The following is a 26027-nucleotide window of genomic DNA, read 5'->3' as shown; positions in this document are numbered from 1 at the left end:
GACAGCTCTGTTCCCTGCAAAAATCCAGATTTGATGTCTATGGAATTAAGTTTCCATTTTTTCTGGCAGATCACTGACATCAGCAATCTGAGTGACTCTGAGGCGCATGTTGGTGAGTCTTTTGGGAGTTCTTTAGCAGCCAGCTCCTCAAAACCTCTAGCCACTAGACGTGCTTTGGGCACTATTCCAGTTAAGGATTCTTTAAGGGTTCACACCCACCTTGTTGAGACGCACTTTTGGCCAATGTCTTTGACTTCCTCAAACACTCCATTTTTCCTCCAATTACTGAGCTCATCTAGCTTAGCTGAGTCAAATGACACGTCCTTTGTTTCAAGTACATCATCATTTTGAATGTCATTCTGTTTTTCTTGATTTTCCATTGGTTCAATTCTGATATTATCTACAAGTGGCAGGTCAGCTGACCCTGTTGTACCAGAAAGTGTAGCTGGTTCAGAGTACTGCAAGTTGTACCAGTTCTGGTGTTTTGCTTTTCCTGCTCGTTCAATGACGGTTGCTGTATGTGGAATACCACTTTCTCTGTCCGTGTATTTAACATTTTGTCCAGTTTTCAGATTGGAACAACCATGTTCTCTTAACACATGTGGCTGTTGTTGAATGTTTTCCTCATTTGAACCCTCAACAGTATTACCTGTGGCATTGTTGAAGGTCTCTGCTCCATTTCCTGTGTCAGTTTCAGTGTCCATATCATTGGATGCGACATCTGGTAGGTTTGTGTCTGTTACTGTGTCCTTTTTGTAATTTTCATTAGGAGACTGATTCTCAGCAACAGCCCCTCTATCTTGTTGATCATTTACTTTTCACAATTTTGAGTGATGCACCCTGACAATCATGCCTCCGTGCCTCACAAATATCACCACACCATCTTGACCAATGACTACTCCCGGTCCTTTCCACTCTTGACAGTCAACTCGTTTGTAGTACACTTTGTTTCCAGTTTCGTACTTCTCATCATCATTATTCCCTGAACTGCTGAGTAACTTCTGAAGTCTGTCAACTGTATCATGTCCAAACTGTTTGTAAAGCTTTAACAATACTTTGTGTTTTTCTTTAGTGCTCATGTTCTCTGTGTCAGTCAGAATCTCATTTTTGCATGGACTCTGTGTGATGTCTTTGTCTAAAATGTTTACACAATAGTGGCCTGAGGTAGTAAGTTCAAGAGTCACTGGTTGTTTAAACATCACTGCCTGGTCATTTTTTATGTCTAGTACAGCCCCTGCCTTCTTGAGGGAAGCTTTACTTAATAGTAAGGAGATATCTGTAGGGACCACCTCTGTTTCAATGTGACACTTAGTCTGACCAATTTTTGCTGGTATCTTAACTCTCTTGGTAGAATGGACAATTCTCCCATCTCCAAATTTGAAAGCTCTGTTGCTTGGTGTGTCAATCATATTTTGTACTTCCTTCATATTTAGTTCACTGACATAGCTATCAAGCCATTTTGCACCACACACTGTCTGTGTACATGCAGTATCAATCACAGCAGATCCTAAGGATTCAACTATAAAAATCTCAGTATCAGAAGCAGATTCATTTGAAAACAGTGTAATGTTACACTGCTCTATCTCTGTGTTTACATTTTCCTCTGTTAGTTTAACTTGTTCATTTTTATGAGGACAGTCTTTAACCCAATGGTAAGTGCTTTGACAAATAGCACATTTCGATCTCCTTCCATATTTGTCCAGTGGATTTGTGCCGGGAAATGGCGCCCTCTTCTGGTTGTCTTGAGAACGTGACTTGTTGGTGCCTTTTCTGTGCTGCTCGGTGTAATATGCTGCGTCACTCACTTGCATTCCATCTGTTATTGGCGCGACAGACGTCTTTTCACCAAATATTATTTTTAGTGCCGACTTCATAGATGCAAAAGTCAGTACAGTACAAGCAGTCAAAGCCAACTGTTTCTCCCTACCATCTAGACAGGCAGTACCTAGTAACTTGAACGCTAGCACTGCATCTGGGAGAACCATGTCGTACTTGCGCATCCTATTGTACCTCTGTTCGAAATCAATGATGTAGTCCGTCATTACAACCGAAATATCTCTCGTAACACTGTCAAAGTTTGAATATGCCTCGTAGGCAGGTCTTTCTCTTCTTTAAGAAATACAGAATCCAGTCCTGTGATCAAAGTTCCCATACCGTCATCCTTGTTCAAATCCTCAACGGATATTTCCAGTGCTGTATCTCTCGCTCTTCCCTCGAGCGATAATACCACCGCAAGTGCTTGCTTTTTCACGTCCAGATTAGTAACGCGTGTCCAGATTCCCAGTTCATTTTTCCAACTTTCGTACGACCTCTTCTCGTCGAAGCGAGGTGGCACATTGTAGTTAGAAACCATCCTCTGCTACCAATGTTAACTCGAAATGACACAACGACAAGGTTCCAGTTTAACAAAGTTTACTCTACTATATGAACACACTACAAGGTAGCATTACACTCCAGGCTCGGTCCAACAACGACTAGACTTCCTGCGCATGCACACTCTTGACTGAGTGATAGCCCCGTAATAACAGAAATATAGGGATACTTAAAACATGAACTTAACACCTGATCCATATGGGGAGCTCCGTTTCATCCAGGCAGACAAGGGCATGCAGCACCATGTCTCTTCCTGACCCTCCACACCGATTGGTTCTGCCTGCACTGACTACATACAGGCAGTGTGAAAGCACCAGCTGGGCTTAGGTGTCAACAACAACTCCCATCCAGAAATACATCATACCCCCAGTGGGATAGCCTGAGCCTTGTACTCTACTCTATGAAACACACCACAAACATACAGTGAAGAGGTCAAAAATATAGACATCTTGCAGACATTATGCATCTGACAAAAAAACAGATCTATACATTTTCTTTAGTTGTATAATCAAGCCAGTCTGAAATTGCTCTTCACATTTACAAGCATTCTTTCCCAAGTTATTATTTCTTTGCGAGATAAAAGACAGAAGGCTGTGTGCACTGGTGTGAGACAAGACGAGATGAAGCGGAGAAAGGAGAAGCAGGTCAGACGTGAGACAACAAGAGACAAGAAGCCAGACTGATGGACGTGACTGCACTCCCTAACACCACAGCAGCAGACAGTGTCATTTCCTTCCCATTGGCTTTTTATTTAGCAAGCACTCAGGCATGCCAGCCAGTCCGATTAAAATGTTACAGCCAGGGATGCACCTCCAATGTCGAAACCGAGAGAAGTGGGACAGTGTACAAATAAAAAGAGATTGTGTGTGTGTGTGTGTGTGTGTGTGTGTGTGTGTGTGTGTGTGTGTGTGTGTGTGTGTGTGTGTGTGTGTGTGTGAGTGAGTGAGTGAGTGAGTGAGTGAGTCAGATTTTTTCCCACCATTGGGAGCGAGGGAGAAGACTTCTCTGAGTGGTTCTGAAGGCTGCCTGCAGTGTAGGAGAGTTGTGTTGTATGGAAACTATTCCAACTTCGATTTCTGAAAGATTTAAGATATCAACTCCCCTTGGCTACTTTCTGACTGAAGTGAACTTTTCATACAGCATTTCAATTCCTTCCCAACATGTGACCACAATGGACCAAAATGCAAGCAGATGATGTTGGTTGGTGTCGTTGGCTACCCAAGTGAGTCAGGGTTGTGTTCATTAGGATCCAAATGAAAAAAACTGACTGAAACAGGGAGGGACCACTTGGATTTAAGGACTAGCTGGTCCAATAAAAAAACACCCATTTGCGTTTTTCATTGCAATACTTTTCTGTTGCATACCCTACTGAATACGACCAAGATATGGCAGTGTTAGGCTCCCTCTTACCTCCTCGTTCTCGATGTTCAGAGTGGCCAGGCGGGACTGTAGCTGCTGGAACCTCAACATCAGCTCTCCGCTCACCGGCGGCTGCATCGCAATCTGGCACACCTGGGCAGGAAGAGGAAACACATCATCACTAAACTGAAAGTCACCACCATCTGACAGGGGGGTTACTTAATCTGACAGGGGGGTTACTTAATCTGACAGTGGGGTTACTTAATCTGACAGTGGGGTTACTTAATCTTATCCTAAAATGGCAAAGACATCAGAAATGTTTTTTATTTTATTTTGTATTTTTTTAATTATTTTTTTATCCCCTTTTCTCCCCAATTTTCGTGGTATCCAATCGCTAGTAATTACTATCTTGTCTCATCGCTACAACTCCCGTACGGGCTCGGGAGAGACGAAGGTCGAAAGCCATGCATCCTCCGAAGCACAACCCAACCAAGCCGCACTGCTTCTTAACACAGCGCGCCTCCAACCCGGAAGCCAGCCGCACCAATGTGTCGGAGGAAACACCGTGTACCTGGCCCCCTTGGTTAGCGCGCACTGTGCCCGGCCCGCCACAGGAGTCGCTGGAGCGCGATGAGACAAGGATATCCCTACCGACCAAACCCTCCCTAACCCGGACGACGCTAGGCCAATTGTGTGTCGCCCCACGGACCTCCCGGTCGCGGCCGGCTGCAACAGAGCCTGGGTGCGAACCCAGAGACTCTGGTGGCGCAGCTAGCACTGCGATGCAGTGCCCTAGACCACTGCGCCACCCGGGAGGCCCAGAAATGATTTTTAAACTACACCACAAACGTCACTGACCCAGATGTGAATCCAGACAGCCGCAGATCAATAGCTTGTAAACAGACATGATATCAGGGACCCCAGAGCCAACGACTCCACAGTAAAATTAATTCAGCGTGTTGCACTGCTCCATTTGACTTGAGGCTGAGAAATGAGATGTGCTTGTCATTGGCTTCAGCCTATAAACATCTCCTCTGCTGGCCCAGACACACTAAAACTGTGCAATTAAGCTGGCAAAACCAGGGCTCATTTAGTACAAGACCTTATAATCAACCTCACTTCCACCCTGTACAGCATATAGGACTGAACATATTAGGTCTGTTAAAAATACTGAGGCCTCCTCAACCATTAGGACAAACAGCACTAGCGTTCACTACAGTAATGGATGAATGAATGAATGAGTGGATAGATGGAGAAATGGACACAAAGAACAACGAGCCTGTGGGTCTCAATGTCTCACCTCATCGCCCATGTGGGGCTGGAACTGGAACTTGATGGGCGGGCAGAAGGCTGTGGGGTACAACTCCATGAAGCGCTGGCGGTCGCTGCGAGGGTCCAGACTGTCCACGGCGTTCTCGATGATGTCTAGGCCCTCGTGGCGACTTGTCTCCAGGTTGTACTCAGCCGATAGGTAGGTCCGCAGGGCACGGTTCAGGCTGGCGTGGTAGCCCAGATCACAGCACTGGTAGAGGGGAAGATGAGACTGTATTGGATCAGGATGCCCCGTTTACTGCAACTTCTGACAACCTGATGAGAAGCTTCTAAAATGTCAAGTCCAGCCACGGTACAAGGTTTATAAAAAACGAACTTTAGTGCCCACAATGGTACACCAAACATATTCTGCAGATTGTCCTAAAACATGACATTTATTTTCCAGCAAAAACACATACGTTTATGGAAAAACCAACAACTTTGTATTGGTTTCAACATGGTCAACAATGTCTGCTCTCTTAGTCTCTCGACACACTGCAGCCATGAACATTATTGGCCATTAACTGAGTAGTCTGATACATTCTCTGACTGCTGGCTTGGCCCGGAGTTATAGAACCTGAATAATGTTCCCAACATCTGATGCTGGATCTCATTAACTAGGACCTTTGGTAAGCCAGCACCTGTGAGTTCACACAGACAGCCTTGGAGGTGATGAAGACACCCAGACACAGGAGCATTGTCTGCCAGGCTACCTAACGCACTACTTGTCCACATTACATTGGATGTTATCTGTCCAATTCATCAACTATAATTTCTTTAACAATTGACTGTCAACTCTTATGACAGATTGCACAACATACTAAAACAAGCGTGCGCACACACCCACAAACACTGGTACGCACAAACACACATGCAAAACACGCAGGAGCTCACACACAGGTACGAACACACACACCCTCGTGATTTACATAAGCTAGAGAGCAGGAGGGAGGGAAGAGGAGCACATTTTAGCACCCAGAATGGCCCTTCCTCACCGTCTGTCTGGAATACACAATCGCTATTGTTGGTTAAAGGGGCAGGGTCTTTCCCACACCCCATTCACACCCCATTCAAGCTAAAGATGTGATAATGTGTGTGTGTGTGTGTGTATATGTACAGTGCATTCGGAAAGTATTCAGACCCCTAGACTTTTTCCACATTTTGTTACCTTACAGCCTTACTCTAAAATGGATAAATTGTTTTTTCCCCTTATCAATCTACACAAAATACCCCATAATGACAAAGCAAAAACAGGTTTTGAAAATTAAAAACAGAAATATCACATTTACATACAGTACTAGTCAAAAGTTTGGACACCTACTCATTCAAGGGTTTTTCTTGATTTGTACTATTTTCTACATTGTAGAATAATAGTGAAGACATCAAAACTATGAAATAACAAATAGAATCATGTAGTAATCCAAAAAGTGTGTAAAACAAATAAAAATCTACACACAATACCCCATAATGACAAAGCAAAAACTGTTGAGAAATTTTTGCAAATGTATATAAAAAAAAAAGACCTGGAATATCACATTTACATAAGTATTCAGACCCTTTACTCAGTGCTTTGTTGAAGCAACTTTGGCGGCGATTACAGGCTCGAGTCTTCCTGGGTATGACGCTACAAGCGTGACACACCTGTATTTGGGGAGTTTTTCCCCATTATTCTTTGCAGATCCTCTCAAACTCTGTCAGGTTGGATGGGGAACGTCACTGCACAGCTATTTTCAGGTCTCTCCAAATATATTAGATCGGGCTCTGGCTGGGCCACTTGAGGACATTGAGACTTGTCCCGAAGCCACTCTTGCATTGTCTTGGCTGTGTGCTTAGGGTCGTTGTCTGAGGTCCTGATCGCTCTGGAGCAGGTTTTTGTCAAGGATTGCTCTGCACATTGCTCTGATTATCTTTCCCTCGATTGTGAGTAAACTAGCCTCCCAGTCCCTGCTGCTGAAAAAGATCCCCACAGCATGATGCTGCCACCACCATGCTTCACCGTTGGGATGGTGCCAAGTTTCCTCAAGACGTGATGCTTGGCATTCAGGCCAAAGACTTTAATCATGGTTTCATCAGACTAGAGAATTTAGTTTCTCATGGTAAGAGTCCTTTAGGTGCCTTTCGGCAATCTCCAAGGGGCTGCCCTGCCTTTTACTGAAGAGTGGCTTCCGTCTGGCCACTACCATAAAGGCTTGATTGGTGGAGTGCTGCAGAGATGTTTGTCCTTCTGGAAGGTTCTCCCATCTCCACAGAGGAACTCTGGAGCTCTGTCAGAGTGACCATTGGGTTCTTGGTCACCTCCCTGACCAAGGCCCTTCTCCCCCAATTACTGTTTGGTTGGGCAGCCAGCTCTAGGAAGAGTCTTGGTGGTTCCAAACTACTACCATTTAAGAATGACGGAGGCCACTGTATTCTTGTGGACCTTCAATGCTGCAGAAATCTTTTGGTACCCTTTCCCAGATCTGTGCCTCAACACAATTGTGTCTCGGCGCTCAATGGAAAATTCCTTTGACCTCATGACTTGGTTTTTGCACTGAAATGTACTATCAACTGTGGGACCTTATATAGACAGATGTGTGCCTTTCCAAATCATGTCCAACCAATTGAATTTACCACAGGTGGACTCCAATGAAGTTGCAGAAACATCAAGGATGATCAATGGAAACAAGATGCGAGTCTCATCGCAAAGGGTTTGAATACTTACGTAAATAAGGTATCGTTTTTTATATTTAATACATTTGCAAACATTTCTAAAAAACAGTTTTTGCTTTGCCATTGTGGGGTATTGTGTGTAGATTGGTGAGCAAAAAAAACAATTTAATCAATTTTAGAATAAGGCTGTTATGTAACAAAATGTGGAAAAAGTAAAGGGGTATACATACGTACATTTGTGTGTGTGATATTATATATATATCTCACACACACACACACACACACACACACATATATATATATATATATGTATACTATATACACAAAAGTATGTGGACAGCCCTTCAAATTAGTACATTTGGCTATTTCAGCCACACCCGTTGCTGACAGGTGTATATAATCGAGCACACACCCAGTTGACTGGGGCAGCTCTAGCAGGGCATGAATTTGACCAACTGACTTGTTGGAAAGGTGGCATTCTACGACGATGCCATGTTGAAAGTCACTGAGCTCTTCAGTAAGGACATTGTACTGCCAATGTTTGTCTAAGGAGATTGCATGGCTGTGTGCTCGATTTCATACACCTGTCAGCAACGGGTGTGGCTGAAATAGCCGAATCAACAAAATTTGAAGGGGTGTCCACATACTTTTATATAAATAGTGTATGTATGTATGTATGTATGTATGTATGTATGTATGTATGTATGTATGTATGTATGTACAGTGCCGTGCAAAAGTATTCACCCACCTTGGCATTTTTCCTATTTTGTTGCATTACAACCTGTAATTTAAATTGATTTTTATTTGCATTTCATGTAATGGACATACACAAAATGGCCAAATTGGTGAAGTGAAAAGAAAAAATTCTAAAAAATGTAAAACTGAAAAGTGGTGTGTGCATATGTATTCACCCCGTTTGCTATGAAGCCCTTAAATAAGATCTGGTGCAGCCAATTACCTTCAGAAAACACATAATTAGTTAAATAAAGTCCACCTGTGTGCAATCTAAGTGTCACATGATCAGTCACATGATCTCAGTATATATACACCTGTTCTGAAAGGCCCCAGAGTCTGCAAGACCACTAAGCAAGGGGCACCACCAAGCAAGCAGCACCATGAAGACCAAGGAGCTCTCCAAATAGGTCAGGGACAAAGTTGTGGAGAAGTACAGATCATGGTTGGGTTATAAGAAAATATCCAAAACTTTGAACATTCCACGTAGCACCATTAAATCCAATATTAAAAACTGGACAGAATATGGCACCACAACAAACCTGCCAAGAGAGGGCCGCCCACCAAAACTCACAGACCAGGCAAAGAGGGCATTAATCAGAGAGGCATATAAGAGACCAAAGATAAACCTGAAGGCGCTGTAAAGCTCGACAGCAGAGATTGGAGTATCTGTCCATAGGACCACTTTAAGCCGTACACTCCACAGAGCTGGGCTTTACGGAAGAGCGACCAGAAAAAGGCCATTGCTTAAAGAAAAAAATAAGCAAACACGTTTAGTGTTCACCAAAAGGCATGTGGTAGACTCCCCAAACATATGGAAGAAGGTACTCTGGTCAGATGAGACTAAAATGTAGCTTTTTGTCCATCAAGGAAAACACTATGTCTGGCGCAAACCCAATACCTCTCATCACCCCGAGAACACCATCCACACAGTGAAGCATGGTGGTGGCAGCATCATGCTGTGGGGATGTTTTTTCCATCGGCAGGCAGTATGGTGTATAACATGAGGACTGAGAGTAGAATAGTAGAGTAGCTCGGATCACAAAAGCTAATAATCTCCTGGACTTTTTAATTCTCTTCCTTCAGTAATTTCCATCCCACAGTCTGTCTGGTGTGTGTCCTCTCTCACCATCTCTCAGATTTCTGCTCTGCTGCTAAACGCATCAGTTTCTTTCTACAGTTCAGACCTCAAAAAGGGACTCAGAAAATACTGCTGAAAGGCAGGGTTTCTTAAGCATTATGAGGATATAAAAAAAGAGTAATACAATTTTCTGTAGCAGTGAGATGGGATTTTTGAAAAAAGACTGATTGGGTGGCAGACAACTTCATTTGAAGTCTGGAGTGAGGGAGAGGCTTAGACTGAGAAGCAACTCTCCGTTTGTGGCAGAATCTCTCCGGCAGCTTGTCTCTCTGCAACAGACATACACTGATTGTACAAAACATTATGCTCTTTCCATGACAGACTGACCAGGTGAATCCAGGTGAAAGCTATGATCCCTTATTGCTGTCACTTGTTAAATCCACTTCAAATCAGTGTAGATGAAGGGTTAAAGGGGGATTTTTAAGCCTCGAGACAATTGAGACGGATTGTTTGTGTGCCATTCAGAGCATGAATGAGCAAGATAAAAGACGCTTCTGGGTTTTTCACGCTCAACAGTTGCTTGTGTGTATCAAGAATGGTCCACCACCCAAAGGACATCCAGCCAACTTCACACAAATGTGTGAAGCATTAGAGTCAACATGGGCCAACATCCATGTGGAGCGCTTTCGACACCTTGTAGAGTCTGTTTTGTACACTCAGTGTATACTTTCCTTCAGATCTTTAGGGTTGTGTCCGAAATGGCACCCTATACCCTTTATAGTTCACTACTTGTGATAAGGGCCCTTAGGGCTCAGGTCAAAAGAAGTGCACTATGTAGGGTATAGGGTGCCAATGAGGATGCAACCTAGGGGTTATTAACGAAAGAAGAGGGAGTAGACGCTGTTCGGTAACACACTGTCAACCAAACATTCCCCGTTTTAGAGTACAGATGAAGGAGTCTATTCTTTAGCTTGAAGTTTCTTCCAACGGTTTACTTACGTCAATTAAGTCAGACAAGTCATGGATGTAGTACTTGAAGACGGAGGAATTTGTTGCCTCCAGTGTCAGCAGGTACTCGTTCCGTGCTTTGATTGACTTCAGCTTGTTCTCCGAGTACTTGGCCTGGCGCTGAGATAGATAGATAGGTATGAATGAGAGAGAGAGGGGGAGCGAGACAAATAGAGAGGAAGAGAGAGATCGAGACAAATGGAGAGGAAGAGAGAGAGCGAGACAAAGAGAGAGAGAAAGAGAAACAGAGAGAAATTAATGAGCAAACATGCCTTTATGAACAGCTGAGCATGCTTTCATGTCTGCATGTACACAGTCTGGTGGCTCGCTCACAACACAACTCAGGATGATTGGCAAACAGGAGCTGGTAGCCCTGCTCATTCAGACGTCCTCCTTCCTCCCTAGCTGCCTGCCAAACACAGACTGTTAGTCACTAGCCAGTGACAATGGACACTGACTCACCCACTGACATGGCCTTCCATATTTTAACGCTTCCCTAATCCCAATGCATTCCAGGAAGAGCCTGTGAGAAAATGCTGTTCCTGTGGCCATTAAACCATTGGTCACAGAGTTCTAACATAAAACAGGCCTGTTCCTTCTGAGAATAACACAAAGCAATCTGTCTGTAAGTGATAGTGTTCATAGTGTTGTTTCCATTACACACACACACACACACACACACACACACACACACACACACACACACACACACACACACACACACACACACACACACACACACACACACACATACACATACACACACATACACATAGGCCAGAGGGGTGGCCAGTAGAAGTCTGGCTGACCAGTAGTCTGGCTGGCCAATAGAAGTCTGTTTCTGGTACACTTTCTGTTACACTTTCAGGGACACCTGGATGTCAACCTGAGTTCAAGGTTTAGGCCATAGAAATGGAAAATATATTAATGTAGAGGAGAGCATCACCATAGAAATAGAAGCTATAATTGTCTGAGCTTGACTAATCGCAGCTGGCTGAGATTCACCCCTAACTGTGTTTAATGAGAAGACATTCCAACATTCCCTTCAGCAACCATTATCATCATTACCAGTGTAAAGACCTTCACAATACCCTTCTCTCACACCATCGTGCCATCACAAACCATACTGTGCTGTCTCTGATCCTTTTCACGTCGTCTTTTCTAGCACAGTTCCACCAACTATAATGGAGGCATAAGCAGGCCATCCCAGTACAGCTTTGCTTGGCTTGGTTTGGCCCTATAGTGTGAATCAGGCATAAGTGTGCTGTACCTTTTCCTTCATCTTCTCAATCTTCTTGACGGAGCTGCGTCTCTGGTGCTTGTCTTCCAGGCGGTAGCTGAAGACAGGCTCGGCCCGGCCGATCTGCTTCTCCTCCTGCTTCTCCGCCTCCTTCAGCTTGCTCTCTGCACTAATGCTCTCCGTGTGGTACATGTGGTAAGTCTTCATCACCTGGGGGTTGGATGAAGAGGTCAGAGTCATTCAACCTCACAATAAGAGTCAGAGGCTGCTTTGAACCAAACAAAGCTTTCATGTCCTACCCACCCACTCTTCACAGATCACTCCAGCTCTACTTCACAATAGGACTCTCCTACACCACCACAAATCATAGGCAGATTACCTCTATTTTTATATGATGCTCTTATAGTGGTACGACCTCAACAAACACGATTCACTGCCGTTCCCATTTACCATATTGCTCTGAGTTTGAAATTCCAGCTACAGAGAATTACATCTACACTTAGCAGTTTGCTGGAATTACCACCACCATTTTATTCAGGATGACAATTCCATCTGAGTTGTGTAGGAAATGCTATAGCTCTGTAATGGGGCACCGAGGGACTTCAATCCACCCACAGACACCCAATCATCCCTGGCTGCTGTAGCCCAAAGCAGAGTGCCGTCAGAGGGGTGCCAGCAGGCAGGGCCCACATCAGATCAGATGGTGACAGACTGACAGACTAAACCACTTACACAGCCCTGTTCTCTCCCCTTTGAAGTGGAAAGCAATGAAACCTCAAAATTAAAGCAGAATTCCTGAGGCCAGGAGTTTCAAAAGACACCAAATATGGCTTGGCATGAAGTGATATACAGACCTGGGTTCACATACTATAGCTGTGCTTGATTGAGCATGCCAAGAGAATCAGTAGAACAGTCTGTAAAGTGTAAGCCCCGCCCACCTGGCACTCCAGGCAGGCTAAAGCAAATGCTCAAAGTATTTGAAAGATTTCAAATAGTATTTACTCAGATCAGGTGATACACTACATTTGAAGTGGTTATGTCAATACGTCAGAAGCATAATCGAGGAGGAGTGACGCATGCATAGTGGGAAGCATTACCTCCACAGTAACACGCTGATTGAAGCATTACCTCCACAGTAACACGCTGATAAAAGCTACTTCCTTTTGTTTGACTCATTGTTATCCAAACAGGAGGGAGCTATTACTATTACTCATACTCAAATGACTGTAGAAAACATTAGGAAGTGACTCATGAATAGCCAGGTACAACTGCTGCTCAAGTAAACCACGATTTCTTCAAGGGCCATGACATGAGTTCAAGAGACTATTTTTAACACATCATAATGGCTCTTTGATTGGAATGGAAGGCTGACAGAAATTAAGGCAGGGACTCAATGAGACTGACAATCACCACCAACGGGAATCATGACCAGGGCTCTAAAGTGCGACCAAATATGAATCTGTGCAACCAAAAGTTGTATTTTGGGAGCACTATGCGATTATACATTCAAAAAGTAATAATAATCAGCCATATTATAATTTTTGTAATGATAAGGCTTCTCTGCACCGTTGTTTCTGAGTACCCTAGTGAAACGAGGCAAGTGAAAATGTGTTAGCACCATGGTTGCACCATTATTACTACAGTGAAAACAGATTGCTTCTAGCCCAAGCAGGTCAAAATATCTGGCCCATATTACCGGCGCAACAATGTTATCTTCCTATAGCTGATAGCCAGGACTGCATTTTACATTTATAAACCATGGCATGAGCCGTTCAAAAACTACTCGCGTGTCGACGTCATTAAACATTTGTTTACACTTTGTTCAGTCATGTTACCTCATTGGCTAGCTAGCTGACAACCTGGTAACTTCACCAGTATATCCAAACATTTGGGGGCACAGAAAGAAAGGAAAAGGGATGGTTTCTTCAGGAGATCAATGATCATAGCAATGAATGAATGACAGATAGCTTGCATGTCATCGTCACAAACCTGACATTTTTTAAGAGATAATGTACAATTTTCAATGTAATGCGTCTCAGTAGGAAAATAGTGCTTTTACACAAGGTAGAAACCTGATATTCCACAAATGACTTTTTAATTTCAATGACGTGTTCTGATCAACATTTAGCTTTTATAATAAACAAATGTATTTAGAGTGTTAGATATTAGGTTCTAGGGCACAACATGTGATTAGCTAGAATTCATATAGGGCCAATATAGGCTGTATCTCTATCAATTAAAACAATCTTATTTTCTGGTGCTCCTAAATTTCATGTGGTGCTACTAACTTTTTTAAAGTTGGTAGCACCAGTGCTACCAATGGATTGTTATATATTTTTTTCGAGCCCAGGTCACAACTAATCTATGTAAAGTTTATGTAAAAAATTGCTTTCCTCCGGTCTGAATTAGCTAGCTTGTTAAACCACTCAACAGCTATAAGATATCTGAACTTTGACAAACACACATTTCTCTCTTTCAGGATCTTTAGAGGTCATGAACAGTGTGGACAGCAGGATGGGGGCAGTACTGCCAGAAGGCTGCTGGGGAGAGGCCTTAGCCTGGCTGTCACTGTGGCCCGCTGGGTCGGAGAGAACCAGCACCCTGTCCCCTGCTGTGGCAGGCCAGCCCTAGCCTGAGTCCCAGATGTATTCATGCTGTCTTGCCAACAGACAATGATACAGTAGCAATGGAGTTGGCAAGATGGCACAAACAGAACTATTGCCATCCCCTGCCAAGCCACTGAAGATAGTCTCCCCAAAGCAGATGGAAAAAATAAGAGATATCATGCGGCATAACACAGAATGAACAGACTCTGGGTAGAGTAAATGACAGTCCCACCGGCCGGTATACATTATAACCTCAAATCGGAATTAAAATACAGACTGTGTTTAAAACCTAAACATCTCCTTTCCACCACCCCCAAAAATATATTTTGGTAATGGGTGGAACAACAGCACATTTTGTGCTGGTGGCCAGAGCCACGTAACAGGGACCAGTGGAGAGAGCCAGAGAGGGGCGACCAACCGCACCCATACTCCTCACTTACTGGTCTGGAGCACCACTGGTGTGTTTACTTTGACTCTCCCCTGCTTCTTTTAGAGGGACAGATTTAGAAGGACTGGGACCAGACCTGTTATTTCACAGGCCCTGGCCACACAGGCCCCTGTGGCTGTGTGATGCAATCGCCTACTGAGTGTGTGTGTGTTTTTCTGCACCAAGGGGTAAATCAGGTCAAATTGAGCTGCAGCAAGAGGGACTAACACACTTTGAGATGTGGCCGTTATACGTGTCATGGATGATTGTAAGTATAACACAACATAATCTTCATTCCGCTACAGGGAAGTTGAACCCCTGCTGAATGTCTCCTGGGACAACAGAGTAACTGTTACCCATCTGTTCCTTGGGTTTTACCATAACAATCAATGCTGTAATCATAGCATGATATCTGTTTTGTGGTTACACATCGGAATCGATTATTGGAATTGTCCCTGACCACTTACAATCACCAGTGCAGAGTGATTAAGTTAATTTGACGTTATTGACCTGACGTGGAGGGCTGTGGTCGGCTGGTTGAGAATGAGCCACACATTCTCTACCTCATGATTGAGGATGGGTGAGAGGTTTGTAAAGAAGGTAGTTGTGTCCATGTTAACAGGGAACTCATCTAATATGGTGGTGTATAATGCACAAGGACTAACATTTCATAACAGTTCAAAGTGCCATAGATCAACTCTATTTATCTTGCCCTCAACTAGTTTAGTTTGCAGCAGCATTTCTAAGTCACAACATTAGGGGCCTCTATCCCCTGTGGTATGGGAATGGGGATAGGGGAAGGATTGCGATATTAATGCACTCAATAAAATAAACCCTAGGTTAAAATAACACTGGAAAATTATGTGTTCCAGTGTTTGGCTTAGTTTCTGGTCAATGAAAGATCCCAACTGCTCTCTAGCCATTGAGCAAACTATCCTTCTAACAGAATCAACATCAGAAGGTTAGAAAATCTAATGATGCAGATAGTATGGCCACCAGATGAATGGGAAAGTACATAAACTACGTGCCATACAATATATGTGAGTGGGTTATACGAGAGGAAAGATGCCAAGGCCATGTAGACCACACAAGCCATACCCTTCTACCTGGACGTATTAGCATGTCATTAGGGTAAGCGTGGCCACTTACATTTACATTTAAGTCATTTAGCAGACGCTCTTATCCAGAGCGACTTACAAATTGGTGCATTCACCTTAAGATATCCAGTGGAACAGCCACTTTACAATAGTGCATCTAAATCTTTTAAGGGGGGGGGGGGGGTCAGAAGGATTACTTTATCCTATCCTAGGTATTCCTTAAAGAGGTGGGGTTTCAGGTGTCTCCGGAAGGTGGTGATTGACTCCGCTGTCCTGGCATCGTGAGGGAGTTTGTTCCACCATTGGGGTGCCAGGGGACTTGAATCTCTGCTGCCCCTATAACAGGCCTGAAAGCAGCAATAATGCTGCTGAATTAAATATTGATCAGTGGTTTAAGCGCCCTGCCTTCCCCCAAGGTCAGAAACATTTGTGACAATGACCATAGGCAAGACCGCACAAACTGTTCTGGGACCAGCCTATCCTCAACAGACTGCAGGGAAAGCAGATCACCATAGAAGCCTGCACCTACTTTAAGGCCTGACCATGTAGGCACTGTTCTGGGAGCCCTTTCTTAGTGCCCTGCTCAAGATTTAAGGCTGAGAGTTGTTCCTGACATGTGACCTGATTACAGTGATACCCAAGATACACCACCGGTGTTGTTGACAAATGGGAGCAAATTAAGCATCAAATCAAATGTTATTAGTCACATGTGCCGAATACAACATTTACATTTAAGTCATTTAGCAGACGCTCTTATCCAGAGCAACTTACAAATTGGAAAGTTCATACATATTCATCCTGGTCCCCCCGTGGGAATTGAACCCTGGTCCCCCCGTGGGAATTGAACCCACAACCCTGGCGTTGCAAGCGCCATGCTCTACCAACTGAGCCACACGGGACCAATGTGTAGACCTTACAGTGAAATGCATACTTACGAGCCCCTAACCAACAATGCAGTTAAAAAAAATAAGATAAGAAAAAGTAATAAAAGTAACAAGTAATTAAATAGTAGCAGGAGAGTAACAATAGTGAGACTTTTAACAGGGGGGTACCGGTACAGAGTCAATGTGCGGGGGCACCGGTTAGTTGAAGTAGTTTGTACATGCAGGTAGAGTTATTAAAGTGACTATGCATAGATGATAACAACAGAGACTAGCAGCGGGGGAGGGGTCAATGCAAATAGTCTGGGTAGCCATTTGAGTAGATGTTCAGGAGTCTTATGGCTTGGGGGTAGAAGCTGTTAAGAAGCCTCTTGGACCGAGATTTGGCGCTCTGGTACCGCTTGCTCTTGGTGGTGCAGCAGTAGACATTTTGAGGATCTGAGGACCCATGCCAAATCTTTTTAATCTCCTGAGGGGGAATAGGTTTTGTAGTGCCATCTTCATGACTGTCTTGGTGTGTTTGGACCATGTTGGTTTGTTGGTGATGTGGCCACCAAGGAACTTGAAACTCAACCAGCTCCACTGCAGCCCTGTCGATGAGAATTTGTGAGGGTGCACAGTCCTCTTTTTCCTGTAGTCCACAATCATCTCCTTTGTCTTGATCACGTTGAGGGAGAGGTTGTTGTCCTGGCACCACACGGCCAGGTCACTGAACTCCTCCCTATAGGCTGTCTCGTCATTGGTGATCAGGCCTACCACTGTTGTGCCATCTGCAAATTTAATGATGGTGTTGTAGTCGTGCCTGGCCATGCAGTCATGAGTGAACAGGGAGTACAGGAGGGGACTGAGCACGCACCCCTGAGGGGCCCCTGTGTTGAGGATCAGCGTGGCGGATGTGTTGTTACCTACCCTTACCACCTGGGTCGGCCCGTCAGGAAGTCCAGGATCAAGTTGCAGAGGGAGGTGTTTAGTCCCAGGGTCCTTAGCTTAGTGATGAGCTTTGAGGGCACTATGGTGTTGAACGCTGAGCTGTAGTCAATGAATAGCATTCTCAAATAGTTGTTCCTTTTGTCCATGTGGGAAAGGGCAGCGTGGAGTGCAATAGAGATTGCATCATCTGTCGATCTGTTGGGGTGGTATGCAAATTGGAGTGGGTCTAGGATTTCTGGGATGATGGTGTTGATGTGAGCCATGACCAGCCTTTCAAAGTACTTCACGGCTACAGACGTGAGTGCTACGGGTCGGTAGTCATTTAGGCAGGTTACCTTAGTGTTCTTGGACACAGGCACTATGGTGGTCTGCTTAAAACATGTTGACCTGTTTAAAAGTCTTACTCACATCGGCTGCGGAGAGCGTGATCTCACAGTCTTCAGGAACAGCTGGTGCTCTCATGCATGTTTCAGTGTAATTTGCCTCGAAGCGGGCATAAGTAGTTTAGCTCATCTGGTAGGCTTGTGTCACTGGGCAGCTCTCGGCTGTGCTTCCCTTTGTAGTCTGTAATGCGTTTGCAAGCCCTCCCACATCCGACGAGCGTCAGAGCCAGTGTAGTACGATTCGATCTTAGTCCTGTATTGACGCTTGCCTGTTTGATGGTTCGTCGGAGGGCATAGCGGGATTTCTTATAAGCTTCCGGGTTAGCTCTAGCCGTTAGCTCTGTGCGGATGTTGCCTCTAATCCACTTCTGGTTGGGGTATGAACATACGGTCACTGTGGGAACGAGGTCATCAATGCACTTATTGATGAAAGCAATGACTGATGTGGTGTACTCCTAAATGCCATCTGAGAAATCCCAGAACACATTCCAGTCTGTGCTAGCAAAACAGTCCTGTAGTTTAGCATCTGCTTCATCTGACCACACAGTGGGCAGAACAAGCAAGGAGGTGGGCAGAGCCAAGCACGAGCTAGAGAGATGCTATTTGCGCGTATGTATTTGCATACAGTGCATTCAGAAAGTATTCAGAGCCCTTGACTTTTGCCACATTTTCCACATTCCACATTAATGTTACAGCCTTATTCTAAAATTGATAAATTGTTTTTTCCCCCTCATTAATCTACACAAAATACCCCATAATGACAAAAATAAAACAGGTTTTGAAAATTAAAAAACTGAAATATCACATTTACATACAGTACCGGTCAAAAGTTTGGACACACCTACTCATTCAATAGTTTTTCTTTACTTTTACTATTTTCTACATTGTAGAATAATAGTGAAGACATCAAAACTATGAAATAACACATATAGAATCATGTAGTAACCAAAAAAAGTGTGTAAAACAAATCAAAATATATTTTATACTTGAGATTCTTCGAAGTAGTCACCCTTTGCCTTGATGACAGCTTTGCACACTCTTGGCATTCTCTCAACCAGCTTCATGAGGTAGTCACCTGGAATGCATTTCAATTAACATGTGTGCCTTGTTAAAAGTTCATTTGTGGAATTTCTTTCCACAAATGGTATACATTACATAGTTAATTTGTGTAATTTCGTTCCTCCTTAATGCGTTTGAGCCAATCAGTTGTGTTGACAAGGTAGGGGTGGTATACAGAAGAAGCCCTATTTGGTAAAAGACCAAGTCCATATTATGGCAAGAACAGCTCAAATAAGCAAAGAGAAACGACAGTCCATCATGACTTTAAGACATGAAGGTCAGTCAATCCAGAAAATGTCAAGTATTTTGAAAGTTTCTTCAAGTGCTGTTGCAAAAACCATCAACCTCTATGATGAAACTGGCTCTCATGAGGACTGCCACAGGAAAGGAAGACCCAGAGTTAACTCTGCTGCAGAGGATAACTTCATTAGAGTTACTAGCCTCAGAAATTGCAGCCTAAATAAATTATTCACAGAGTTCAAGTGACAGACACATCTCAACATCAACTGTTTAGAGGAGACTGCGTGAATCAGGCCTTCATGGTCTAATAGGCCAAAAAGATCATCAAGGACATCAACCACCCGAGCCACTGCCTGTTCACCCCGCTATCATCCAAGGTCAGTACAGGCAAGGTCAGTACAGGTGCATCAAAGCTGGGACAGGGATACTGAAAAACAGCTTCTATCTCAAGGCCATCAGACTGTTAAACAGCCATCACTAGCACATTAGAGGCTGCTGCCTATAGGCATAGACTAGAAATCACTGGCCACTTTAAGGAATGAAACACTAGTCACTTAATAATGTTTACATATCTTGCATTACTCATCTCATACAGTGGGGCAAAAAAGTATTTAGTCAGCCACCAATTGTGCAAGTTCTCCCACTTAAAAAGATGAGGCCTGTAATTTTCATCATAGGTACACTTCAACTATGACAGACAAAATGAGAAAAAAAATCCAGAAAATCACATTGTAGGATTTTTAATGAATTTATATGCAAATTATGGTGGAAAATAAGTATTTGGTCACCTACAAACAAGCAAGATGTCTGGCTCTCACAGACCTGTAACTTCTTCTTTAAGAGGATCCTCTGTCCTCCACTCGTTACCTGTATTAATGGCACCTGTTTGAACTTGTTATCAGTATAAAAGACACCTGTCCACAACCTCAAACAGTCACACTCCAAACTCCACTATGGCCAAGACCAAAGAGCTGTCAAAGAACACCAGAAACAAAATTGTAGACCTGCACCAGGCTGGGAAGACTGAATCTGCAATAGGTAAGCAGCTTGGTTTGAAGAAATCAACTGTGGGAGCAATTATTAGGAAATGGAAGACATACAAGACCACTGATAATCTCCCTCGATCTGGGGCTCCACGCAAGATCTCACCCCGTGGGGTCAAAATGATCACAAGAACGGTGAGCAAAAATCCCAGAACCACACGGGGGGACCTAGTGAATGACCTGCAGAGAGCTGGGACCAAAGTAACAAAGCCTACCATCAACTAGGGCGTTGAAGATGAAACGTGGCTGGGTCTTTCAGCATGACAATGATCCCAAACACACCGCCCAGGGCAATGAAGGAGTGCCTTCGTAAGAAGCATTTCAAGGTCCTGGAGTGGCCTAGCCAGTCTCCAGATCTCAACCCCATAGAAAATCTTTGGAGGGAGTTGAAAGTCCGTGTTTCCCAGCAACAGCCCCAAAACATCACTGCTCTAGAGGAGATCTGCATGGAGGAATGGGCCAAAATACCAGCAACAGTGTGTGAAAACCTTGTGAAGACTTACAGAAAACGTTTGACCTCTGTCATTGCCAACAAAGGGTATATAACAAAGTATTGAGATAAGCTTTTGTTATTGACCAAATACTTATTTTCCACCATAATTTGCAAATAAATTCATTACAAATCCTACAATGTGATTTTCTGGATTTTTTCCCCTAATTTTGTCTGTCATAGTTGAAGTGTACCTATGATGAAAATTACAGGCCTCTCTCATACTTTTAAGTGGGAGAACTTGCACAATTGGTGGCTGACAAAATACTTTTTTGTCCCACTGTATATATATACTGTATTCTATACTATTCTACTGTATCTTAGTCCGTTCCGCTCCGACATCGCTCGTCCATATGTAAAGAGTCTTATTTCATTCCTACTTAGATGTGTGTGTATTGGGTATATGTTGTGTAATTTGTTAGACATTTAGCTACACCCGAAATAACATCTACTAATCACGTATATGTGACCAATACAATTTGATTTGATTGCTGCAAAGAAACCACTACTAAAGGACACCAATAAGAAGAAGAGACTTGCTTGGGCCAAGAAACACGAGCAATGGACATTAGACCGGTGGAAATCTGTCCTATGGTCTGATGAGTCCAAATTTTAGATTTTTGATTCCAACCGTTGTAGCTTTCTTAGACGCAGAGTAGGTGAACGGATGATCTCCGCATGTGTAGTTCCCACCGTGAAGGATGGAGGTGGTGGTGTGATGGTGCTTTCCTGGTTACTGCATTCTGCAGTAATACGCCATCCCATCTGGCTTGCACTTAGTGGGCCTATCAGGAGGAGAGTGATGGAGAGCTGCATCAGATGACCTGGCCTACACAATCACCAGACCTCAACCCAATTGAGATGGTTTGGGATGAGTTGGACTGCAGAGTGAAGGAAAAGTAGCCAACAAGTGCTCAGCATATGTGGGAACTCCTTCAAGCATTCCAGGTGAAGCTAGTTGAGAGAATGCTAATTGTGTGCAAAGCTGTCATCAAAGCAAAGGGTGGTTACTTTGAAGAATCTCAAATATATTTTGATTTGTTTAACACTTTTTTAGTTACGACATGATTCCATATGTGTTAATTCATAGTTTGAGCTCTACTATTATTTTACAATGTAGAAAACAGTAACAATAAAGAAAAACACTTAGTAAGTAAGTAGGTGTGTCCAAACATTTGACTGGTACTGTAAGTATTCAGACCCTTTTACTCAGTACTTTGTTGAAGCACCTTTGACAACGATTACAGCCTCGAGTCTTCTTGGGTATGACACTACAAGCTTGACACACCTATATTTGGGGAGTTTCTCTCATTATTCTCTTCAGATCCTCTCAAGCTAATGTCAAGTTGGATGGGGAGCGTCGTTGCACAGCTATTTTCAGGCCTCTCCAGGGATGTTCGATCGGGTTCAAGTCAGGGCTCTGGCCGGGCCTCTCAAGGACATTCAGAAACTTGTTCCGCAGACACTCCTGCGTTGAATGGCTGTGTGCTTAGGGTCGTTGTCCTGTTGGAAGGTGAAACTTCACCCCAGTCTGAAGTGCTTTTACTGAGGAGTGGCTTCCATCTGGTTACTCTACCATAAAGTCCTGATTGGTGGAGTGCTGCAGAGATAGATGTCCTTTCCATTTCCACAGAGGAACTCTGGAGCTCTGTCAAAGTGACCATCGGGTTTTTGGTCACCTCCCTGACCAAGGCCCTTTTCCCTCGATTGCGCAGTTTGGCCGGTGCGTTCAGTTCTAGGAAGAGTCTCGGTGGTTCCAAATATCTTCCATTTAAGAATGATGGAGGCCACTGTGATCTTGGGGACCTTCAATGCTGCAGACATTTTTTGGTACCCTTCCCCAGAGCTCAATTTCAGGTCTCATAGCAAGGTGTCTGAATACTTATGTAAATAAGGGATGTTTTTTATGTTTAATACATTAGCAAAAAAAATCGGGGAAAACATTTTTGCTTTGTCATTATGGGGTATTGTGTGTATATCGATGAGGAAAAAAAGTATTTGATATATTTTAGAATAAGGCCGTAACGTAACAAAATGTGGAAAAAGGGAAGGGGTCTGAATACTTTCCGAATGCACTTTATTTCCTTTAGGGAATTCCTAATCTGTGAAGTGCACTTGTGCAATAACTCAATTCTCCCTTGCATTCCTTTTAAACAATGTCGTTTTTAGAAACGAGAAATGGTCAAGTCAACAAAACTTAGTCCACTCTGTTCGTAACGGATTCTAGATTTGGGAACAGAAAATTGTATTGAGATCGGATGTTTCATCGATAAGAAACATGTTTCATCTAGCTCCATCTTCTCCCACTTCCCGCCACTGGACATAATTGGTGGTGAGAAGAAGTTCTAAACGGATGCTTCAGATCTATACATCCTGTGAGAGATCTGGCTCCTTGCTCTAACTGTGGTGATATAGTAAGTCAGGAAACAGTCAATTAAATGACACATTCAAACTTACAGTGTAGAGCTCGTTGAGGACCTTCATCAAGTCTTCCTGAAGCTGAAACGTTATCTCCTTACTCTGAAAAAGAGAGAAAGAATGTGTTCAATGCGAGACATCTATCATCTTTGCAGTACTGTCACATATTCATACATTGTCACATGGAACAAAAAAGCATACAGAGTTGGGAATAGAGTAGGGCACTGAGACCTGTAATGACGTCATCAAAAAGAGAGAGTTGCCCATAGAGCCATCTGTCTGCATGGCGTGAGAGAGATCTCAAATTAATTAAATCTGCCATCAGACATGAGCCCACAATTAATATTTCTGAGATTCTCCCTACAAGGAAATAACAGTTATTTGATTGATGCAGAGTTAAAGCAGGGGTCTCAAACTGGCAGCGTGCGGACCAGATGCGGAATAGACACCGGCTGGAATGCGGTTCTAACCAACCAGCATTCAGGATTTGACCCACCCGTTGTATAAGATGTGACAAGTCACATGGATATCCCATTCAACTTATGTATTACCTGGGCATTAGCACACAGTCTTCCACTCAGTCTCACACAAACCCTATTATCTGGCCCCTAACTCATTGTGGAGGCCTTCCCCAGTAATGGGCCCTGAGAGGGCTGTGAAAACATGATCTATCCCGCCACAACTGTGGTTTCCTGTATGGGCATGACGCCGTAACCGATGAGGAAGTGTCTCTGCTGAGGTCACCAACCTCCCTGATCCAGGTGGATCTGCACACATCCTAGTTGCCACAAACACCCATGTTAGAGTGAGCCACTGCAGACACAGTCAACAACACTACAATGGAACGTCATGGGTTGAAGTCGGGACTCTCTAGCCTAGCCGCCATATCTGAATAATATGCTTTAGCCAACACCTCTACGCTCTTGTCGTCATGCCATACATGTTTGGCATGACAACAAACACAGCATACCAGGGGAGTTGGCTAAAGCACCAACAGTTCTGCAACTAAGCCATGGTTAGGGTGAAACTCTTTGTTAGAGCATCTATGACTGTTTGAAGGAGGAAGTCAGGGCACAAACAAACAGGTCCATCACAAAGAGAGCTCTGCTCTACTGTAAGTCCTGCTGACTGACTGGTGGAAGAGGTGGTGTCCAGTCCACACATGTGGACGTAAACCATGGAGGATTAGCCCCCGTTGTGTGTGTATGTGTGTTTATGCATGTGTGCGTAATTTAGTAAATCAATCAGTCTCCTCTGGCTGACCCAGTCCAGCCCACACCTGTCCTGGCACTGGCCTACACCTACTCAGCCAGTTCTCTCTTTTACTTACATATTACCACACAGACAGGCACCGGACAAATAGACTTAGCCATGTAAAAATAGAGCTAAGTCACCTAAGCTGAAGTTAAGGTGCTCTCACACACAGAGAATGAAGAGCAGAATCTATAAGCTGGTTGTGGCACTGAGCTTTGGGCCAGGTAAAATATGGACTGGTGAGATCATTCCTCTTGCTCAAATATGTGAAGCAGGCTGCAACAAATAAAATACACACACAACGGTTCAAAAGTTTGTGGTCACTTAGAAATTCTTGTTTTTGAAAGAAAAGCAAATTTTTTGTCCATTAAAATAACATCAACTTGATCAGTGTAGACATTGTTAATGTTGTAAATGACTATTGAAGCTGGAAACGGCAGATTTTTTATGGAATATCTAGATAGGTGTACAGAGGCCCATTATCAGCAACAATCACTCCTGTGTTCCAATGGAAAACCCTTTTGCAATTATGTTAGCACAGCTGAAAACTGTTGTTCTGAAACTTCTTGCAACTATAGGGGGTGCTGTTTCGCATTAGCATAATTTGCTCTACAGATTAAACTGCCTAGTACTCAATTCTTGCTCGTACAATATGCATATTATTGTTATTATTGGATAGAAAACACTCTCTAGTTTCTATAGCTGTTTGAATTATGTCTCTGAGTGAAACAGAACACATTCTACAGCACTTTTCCTCCCAGTGTGTGAGTTTTCAGAACTCTTGGCCTCTGGTTCCAGATCAGTTTTAAAGCCACTGTAAATCCTATGAGGATACAAACACTGCCCATGCCTTCCTCTAGATGTCAGTAAGTGGTGACAATTTGAATGGAGTCGATTGCGCAATCATGGCCTCTATAAATGACAAAATACCGGAAGTACAGTTCTTTTGGACTCTGCGCTCAACGCAAGAACGATATCTGACTGGCCTTTTTCCAAGCCTTGGTTTAGCCAGTAATATAGCGTCGGTCATGTTTTTACTCGTTATAGGTGTTAGAAACATCATAAGGTAGTTAATTTAAACCGTTTTATAGCAATTTATATTCGTTTAGTGCGATTTTGAGGCATTTCTATGTGATGCTCTTTGAAGAGCCGGGCACGTTTCGGGGTCCCGGTCGAACGTTAGTGGGCATTTCAATGGACAGAGGGCATCTTTCGACCAAAAGAAGATTAGACCCAAGAAAGGATACATTGCCCAAGAATCTGATGGAAGATCACCTCAAAGTAAGAAATATTTAAGATGATAAATCGTTGTTCTGTCGAAAAAATTTAAACGCATATTCCGCCATTTTGTTTGGCATAGCTTCGCTTGGCGAACCCTGTATTGCACAGTAAGGATAATTTTAGAAATGTAATTCAGCGATTGCATTAAGAACTAATTTGTCTTTC

At 43.5% G+C, this 26027-nt stretch overlaps 1 protein-coding gene across 5 annotated transcripts in view; it reads right to left on the bottom strand.

Annotated features, from left to right (window-relative positions):
• The window catches only part of LOC129862363 (SLIT-ROBO Rho GTPase-activating protein 1-like), a 178781-nt gene that overhangs the window by 66963 nt on the left and 85791 nt on the right, over positions 1-26027 (bottom strand). For all 5 annotated transcript variants that reach the window (XM_055933912.1, XM_055933913.1, XM_055933916.1 and 2 more), the window contains exons 4-8: positions 23367-23429; positions 11784-11963; positions 10505-10633; positions 5033-5254; positions 3784-3885 (exon numbers count right to left, since the gene is read on the bottom strand). In XM_055933912.1, the coding sequence (XP_055789887.1) occupies positions 3784-3885; positions 5033-5254; positions 10505-10633; positions 11784-11963; positions 23367-23429 (696 nt within the window). The remainder of the gene's footprint in view (positions 1-3783; positions 3886-5032; positions 5255-10504; positions 10634-11783; positions 11964-23366; positions 23430-26027) is intronic.

Source organism: Salvelinus fontinalis, chromosome 9 (genome assembly GCF_029448725.1).
Source record: "Salvelinus fontinalis isolate EN_2023a chromosome 9, ASM2944872v1, whole genome shotgun sequence".
In the NCBI taxonomy this organism is placed as follows: domain Eukaryota; kingdom Metazoa; phylum Chordata; class Actinopteri; order Salmoniformes; family Salmonidae; genus Salvelinus; species Salvelinus fontinalis.
This window is presented reverse-complemented; position numbering and strand designations above follow the sequence as displayed.